The 6,589-nt window shown below is 44.4% G+C and overlaps 2 protein-coding genes across 3 annotated transcripts in view; both read left to right on the forward strand.

Moving 5' to 3' along the window:
* Positions 1 to 2,754: 2,754 nt before the first annotated feature.
* On the forward strand, positions 2,755 to 6,371 carry LOC103368786 (ras-related protein ralB-B-like). The gene is made up of 6 exons (XM_008297269.1): positions 2,755 to 2,874; positions 3,920 to 3,952; positions 4,303 to 4,445; positions 4,520 to 4,728; positions 4,968 to 5,142; positions 5,668 to 6,371. Exons 3-6 carry the CDS (start codon positions 4,332 to 4,334, stop codon positions 5,773 to 5,775), a joined length of 606 nt encoding a protein of 201 aa, XP_008295491.1. The 5' UTR covers positions 2,755 to 2,874; positions 3,920 to 3,952; positions 4,303 to 4,331; the 3' UTR covers positions 5,776 to 6,371.
* Positions 6,372 to 6,389: 18 nt separating this feature from the next.
* LOC103368785 (melanoma-associated antigen D1-like) overlaps positions 6,390 to 6,589 on the forward strand; it is a 1,604-nt gene continuing 1,404 nt past the window's right edge. For both annotated transcript variants that reach the window (XM_008297266.1, XM_008297268.1), the window contains exon 1: positions 6,390 to 6,587. In XM_008297266.1, coding sequence (XP_008295488.1) covers positions 6,409 to 6,587 — 179 coding nt within the window. In that variant the 5' untranslated portion in view covers positions 6,390 to 6,408. The remainder of the gene's footprint in view (positions 6,588 to 6,589) is intronic.

The following is a 6,589-nucleotide window of genomic DNA, read 5'->3' on the forward strand; positions in this document are numbered from 1 at the left end:
GTGGGGACGCGATCAGCGACTATAACTAATAAGATAAATGTGTTGTTATTCACATGTTTTGCAGCAGCGTTATGTAGAGAACGCAACATTAAACGCAGTAAAAACGTCCAGATCAAAAGCTAAAGAGCTTCGCTGTAAAGGCTCCTGTCAGTTGGGTTTTAATTCACTTCAAGTAGCGTAGCGGGATGCTCACGGCGGTTAGCAGCGACTGACTCGTGTCCTTAAAACGACTGTTTTCCAAAAGGACTTTGGTAAAGTTTTGTTGTTTAGTTCAACAAATCATCAACTCGTGTGTGAAAATACTGAAGTTAACCTGATGAAGCTCGCAGCTCATCAAAAGAAATAACATTTATGAACACAACAACACAGGTCAACAAGAAGATAGATCTCTAAAACCAGTTTTAACAATAGATGACGTCACATAGAAGAACACGGCTAGCTTAGCTTCACACATGTGAGAAGATGCCGTCAAAAGTATGTGGACACCAAAATGTTCCTCTTGAATGTGATTGTATTAAAGCCTGTGGATGGTGTCCACATACTTCTGGAAAGAGTTGGTGAGTCTTCAGGGTAACATGCAGATGAAAGAGCTTCAGGAGATCAAACCACAGCGTTACTTTTCCACCAGAGTTGGTTTTAATCATTCAAATGTCCAAATGAGTCGAGTCTTTGCTGTGATAGGTGAGCTGATCCACGACTGCCCGAACAAACGCGACTCAGGACGACCGGACGGCAGCATTTGTTAGTTAAACCTCCAAAACACATCAGCTGGAGGTCCTCACCGAGCAACACCAGCCACCAGAGCTGTGGTCACCCTCTGGATGCTGACTCACATCTGACAACAAGAACCTCAGCTACAGAACGTCTTATTGTCAGTCATCCAGCAGGTTTCCATCAAACTTTAACTCAACGTTTCAGAATAAAGGTTTGATCTCTGAAGGTGTTCACAGGCTGTGTGTGAGTAAAACTATGAAATGGCGCCATCTTTGTTCCAAATACTGGAACTACAAGCACAAAAACCTCTAATACACACACATATACATACATATATATATATGTGTGTATATGTGTGTATATGTGTGTGTACAGATCTGTGGTGTTTGAGATGCAGAGTGAGTGTTTTCATCTGGAGTCTTTGTTCGCTGCTCAAAGAGTCAAACCACAAACATTATGAATGTAAGACACACAAGCTGAAGGTTCGTTAGATTTAACGAGTTTCTTTGCTTTAAAAAAAAGATGAAAACTTCAGAGGATTTGACTGAACCTCAGATACGACTTATGTATTGCAGGTTTTATTTATTTCTTAATTCCAGACAGATGAATTATATTTATTGTTTTTATTTTTATGTCTTTTTAAGTTTTGTGTTTTTTTCTGTTGTCTCCTGTAACTCTGTGTTAATTAGTTTATTTGTGCGTTTAATTGTCGTATGTTTTAACATTTTTATAGTTTTATTTTTAAAATGCATAACTTCATGTGATTTAAAATCATATTTTGTTATTTTTCTGACTGCAGCGCGTTGGAGTCGTTTCACCTTCTGGTGTGAAAATCTGTCAAATGAAATGAAAACATCTGCAGGAGTTTGTTTTTATCTCTTTACAGTTTTGATGAAATACAGTAAACATGAGGAATTCCTTGACGTCACTTCCGGCCTCCCCAGAGAGGAGTGGAAGTGACGATGTGTCACTCCGACTGTTTTTCAGAAAAACAGAAAAAATAACTGCGTTTTATTTCAGTTAATGAATAATCAAATGTTTGGAGACCACTTATGTCCTATTTGAGCTATATATTATTTATTAATATGTATATGTTTAATTATCGTTTTAGTTTTTTGTTGTTATTTACTAATATTAGATTTATTTATTGTTTATAGTTTTTCATTGTCTTGACTTTTGTAACTACAAAATATTATATTTACCATTTTTAAGTTAATATTTTTATTTTACTTATGTAGTATTATTGTTGTTTTACTTTTGTTTGGTTTTGTAAGAACTTGCTGTCGGTTCATTTGATTGAGTTCTGATGTGGTTTCATCCAGTCTGCTGCTGTCGGGCCTCTTCTGTTTGTGTTTTTATTGTTTTTCATTACAGAGGAAGTGAAATGTGTGTTTTCTAATATTCTTTCCTGTAATTCTTTGTCATTATTATTTTAATGTTATTTTTATCAACATGAAGCTCACTTGTGTTGTTCTCTGCTATGTTTATTATTATTGTTATTATTTATCTCTTGTTTTGCATTTCTGTGGTTTTTATGTGTTTTTGTTTATTTCATTTAAATCTATATTGTTATTTTTATGACTTTTAAATCACTCAGCCCTTCTGATTGGTCGAGCCTGTTTCAGTTATTATTGATTAAGTTCATCCTCCGTATGTCTGACGTCTGCAGGTTTGTGTTCATCTGTTTTTTAATAATATAAAGACTTTATGTGGATGTGATTTACTGGCATCAGTATTTGTTACCTTTTGTATTTTATAGCCTGATTATTTATTCCAGTACTTTTGTAGTTCTTTTATTCTTATTATTTGTATGTAACTGAATGTTTTCGTTCCTTCAGTCCTATTCCAGTACTTTTCATGCCCTGTGATGCAGTTTAATGATGTTTTCTGATCTTATGTCTTTAGCTGTATTGGACATGATCCCAGCAGCAGCAGCAGCAGGAGGATGCTGAGCCTGTTCTCGGTCCTTCTACCGTCTCTCTGGTCGTTGTTTCTGCTTCTCTTCCAGCCCGATCGGCGGCGCGGCGCAGAGTGAGTCCTCCGCTCGTCACACACGATCTTCGGCTGGCTCCGGCTACAAGGTGCGGCTGCGCGTCAACTCGTGGAAAAGTTCACTTCTCTGCGGGTTTCTGGCTGAACGAGGCGGAGACACCTGAGCAGGTGAGTCGGAGCTGTTCGCCCGGACCCCGTGAGGCCGCCAGGACTCGCTCCCGCTCCGCTCGGAGGCCGTTTTTCCGACACTTTTCGGGTTTGAAGCCCGACGCGACTGCAGCGTTTTGTGTCCGCGGTCCAGCTAGCTGTCAGAGCGCGGGGAGCGGCGGCGCGGCCGGCCAATAGGAGCGCGATGCGGCGGCGCTCGGCCAATCAGCGGCGCCGTGGCGGCCGGGGGCGGGACTAGCGGAGTGTTTGTGTCAGCTGGGAGGAAGTTCACTCAAAGTTCCTCTTTTAACCAGAACTTGACCGTTTCTCGGTGTTTTTGAGCTGCTTTCCAGCTGCGGAGGCTCCAGCGGCCTCTGACGGACAGCGAGCCGCCGGCTGTGGCGGGACGGCCGCCTCGTGCTGGTCCTGTAGCTGCGTCCAGGACCATAAAGGTCATGAGGTGTTTATCAGTCAACAGAGCAGCTCCGGGATCAGGCGGCAGCACTGGTCCGACCGGAGGGGGGCAGGGGGGCAGAGGGGCAGGAAGACCTGGGGCAGGAAGACCTGGGGCATATAGTCTGGCCCTCAGTTCCATCATCATTATTGTTAATAACGGGGTGTTCACTCAGATGTATTTTACATCATATGAGGTAAACACGTTGGGATGAGTTGTTTATTATTTAAATGTTTAGAGTTTTGATTAAAAAATGTCATCAAGTTATTTTTATAATTTTATTTTTAAACATATTTATATTTTAAAGTACTTTTATCATTTTACTTTTAACATTATTGTTATTTAATTAAAGAAGCTGCTGTTTAAAACATGTCGTTTGTCATAAACATGAGATGATTTTCTTTATCAGTACTGAAGCAGCTGCTTTTCTTCTCGCTGTCTGACTTCGGTTGACATTTTTCTGAACATCAGCTTCTGTTTCTGAAGATAAAGCAGAACTCTGAACCCATCAGAACCAGATTTCATGACGCTGTGTGAAGAAGTGCAGAATTTTGTCGTTTTTTTCTACCAATAAACAGAAGAACTGATCAAATGTGTGTTTTCTCGTTGCAGGTCTGTTCCCAACGTTCTTTAAAGGTTTGACAGGTTTGGACGTTTTATTTTCTCACCATGTTACTTGAATTTATTCATGTTTTTACATTTTTATTAAATATGGTAGAACTGTGAACGTTTACAACACCTAACAGATGTTTTGATGTTTTGTTCCTCCTGCTGGTCTCCACCGGTCCATGGTGGTCTCTCCTGCTTCCCCCCTGGTCCCTCGTCTTGGTCCCTCCTTGATTCTCCTCCTGTTCCCTTCTGGTCTCTTCTGGTCTCTCCTGGACTCGCCTGGTCTTTTCTGGTGCCTTCCTGTTTGCTCCTGGGCCCTCCTTGATTCTCCTGGTCCTTTCATGGTCCTTTCATGGTCTTTTCCTGGTTCCTCCTGGTTCCTGCAGGTCTTCAGTTCTCAGGGTGGACCGGAGTCATGTCGTCCGGTAAGAACAAGACCCAGACGTCTCTGGTCCTCCATAAGGTGATCATGGTGGGCAGCGGCGGCGTGGGGAAGTCGGCGCTCACCCTGCAGTTCATGTACGACGAGGTGAGACCTCAGGACCACATTTCCCATCAGCCCCTCTGTCTGCGTCCCGCCTCATAACCCGTCTCTGCTCGCAGTTCGTGGAGGACTACGAGCCCACCAAGGCCGACAGCTACCGCAAGAAGGTGGTGCTGGACGGCGAAGACGTCCAGATCGACATCCTGGACACGGCGGGGCAGGAGGACTACGCCGCCATCAGGGACAACTACTTCAGGAGCGGCGAAGGTTTCCTGCTCGTCTTCTCCATCACGGAGCACGAGTCCTTCAGCGCCACGTCCGAGTTCAGGTTTGTTTTCGTCGTTAGCGGAGTTTTAAGTCTTTTTAAGGTCGTTTTGCGTCTCTTTCGGAGTCTTTGTGGGTGTTTTGTATCTCGTGTGTCTTTGTGTTCGTTTTGTGTCTTTTTGTCGCCTGTAGCTGAAAATATTCACATTTCCAGAAAAACTTTTGCGCGACTTCGTGAAACAACAGTTTGTGTCGACGAAGCATCAGACGGGACTTTGTTGGGTTTTGGCTGCTTGTTCTCAGGGAGCAGATCCTCCGGGTGAAGGAGGAGGAAGCCATCCCTCTCCTGGTGGTCGGCAACAAGTCGGACCTGGAGGAGCGGCGGCAGGTTTTGGCCGAGGAGGCGGCGGCGAAGGCCAGCGAGTGGAGCGTCCAGTACGTGGAGACGTCGGCCAAGACCAGAGCCAACGTGGACAAGGTACGCAAACGCCTGAAACGCCGACATTCAGGGATTTAATGTGATACAAGCTGGTGCAGAGTAAAGAAATTCTACCGACGGAGCCACAAACGCACCACGAAGAGAAAACGGAGTTCATTTGTCAAATTTATGAATTAAAATCTGTTTTCTCATAAAACACAGGAAACCTGCAGAATTAGTGTTTTGTTGAATATAAATGTTGGTTCTGATTTCAAACCTTTAGCTCAAACCTACATGGATATGAAACGTTTGTCATTGAAACTGTGAAAACAGCTGATGTTTCCAGGAGTCTTTGTTAAACATATATCTGAAGTGCTACAGTTTGTAATAAGCCGCTGTGGCCACCAGAGGGCGCCACAGCTCCAGTTTTCACCTCATTTATACACTCATGGTTTGAGTTTATGCATCTTTACACAGAAATGTGCAGATTGAGTCTAAAAGCTAAAGTGTGATGTTTTGAATCTGCTCTGAAGTCAGTCTTGTCTGAGTCTCTTCTCTTGAGCCTCACCGTCGTGTCGTCTGCAGGTTTTCTTCGACCTCATGCGGGAGGTTCGCAAGAAGAAAATGTCCGAGAGCAAAGACAAGAACGGGCCGAGCGGCAAGAAGAAGAAGAAGCACTGCTGCTTGCTCTAACGCTGAGGAGACTCGCCTGAGAACACCTGAGAGCCGCCGCGGTCCAATCGGCAGCCGGGAAGCCGTCACATGATCGCCTGCAACGCGTATAGAAACACACATTTATGCTAAACAGCCACCGTGACGCCGTAACTCTCTGAACCCACCGGCAGCGTCCAGACGCGTCTTTAAACAACCGCCACGATCCCAACGAACCGTCCTCGAATGCATCACCGTGTCCCTTCACTAAGCTTTATTTTCTCTTGTTTAAAAAGTCTCAACAAATCAACCCTTTGCTCCAAAAACATTCTGTGAAAACTAGAAGATCTGAAGCCGCGAGCGAACGTCAAAACGTTTTCAGCTGAACTCAGATCAGCGACAGAGGAGGCAAACGAACGTGTAAATAGTTAAAAGTCTGAGACGTGGAGTCACTGCTCTGCTGTGGACTCTGACTGGTCACTTCCATTTTATTTTTCATTTTCAAAAATAATAATTCAACTTTTTTCACGATTCGAATCCACCGAAGACGTTCCTGCGTTCTCTCTACTTCCAGACTTTATATTTCAGACCAGAATGAGCCCACAGTGAGTTCAGAGGGTCAGAAACACTCAGCAGACACAGAATCCAGCCACTGATGGACTTGAGAGCGTCTCCATGACGTGGACCACCAACACATTCAGGTTCTCCACTATAAGCATCCTGCAGGTGCAAGCTGTACGCCGACGCTCCGCCTGGGTCCAGACCTATGCCTGGGTCCAGATCCCTGCCTGGGTCCGGTCCTATGCCTGGGTCCAGATCCCTGCCTGGGTCCAGACCCCCGCCTGGGTCCAGACAT

Source organism: Stegastes partitus, unplaced genomic scaffold (genome assembly GCF_000690725.1).
Source record: "Stegastes partitus isolate 25-593 unplaced genomic scaffold, Stegastes_partitus-1.0.2 Scaffold1204, whole genome shotgun sequence".
NCBI lineage: Eukaryota > Metazoa > Chordata > Actinopteri > Pomacentridae > Stegastes > Stegastes partitus.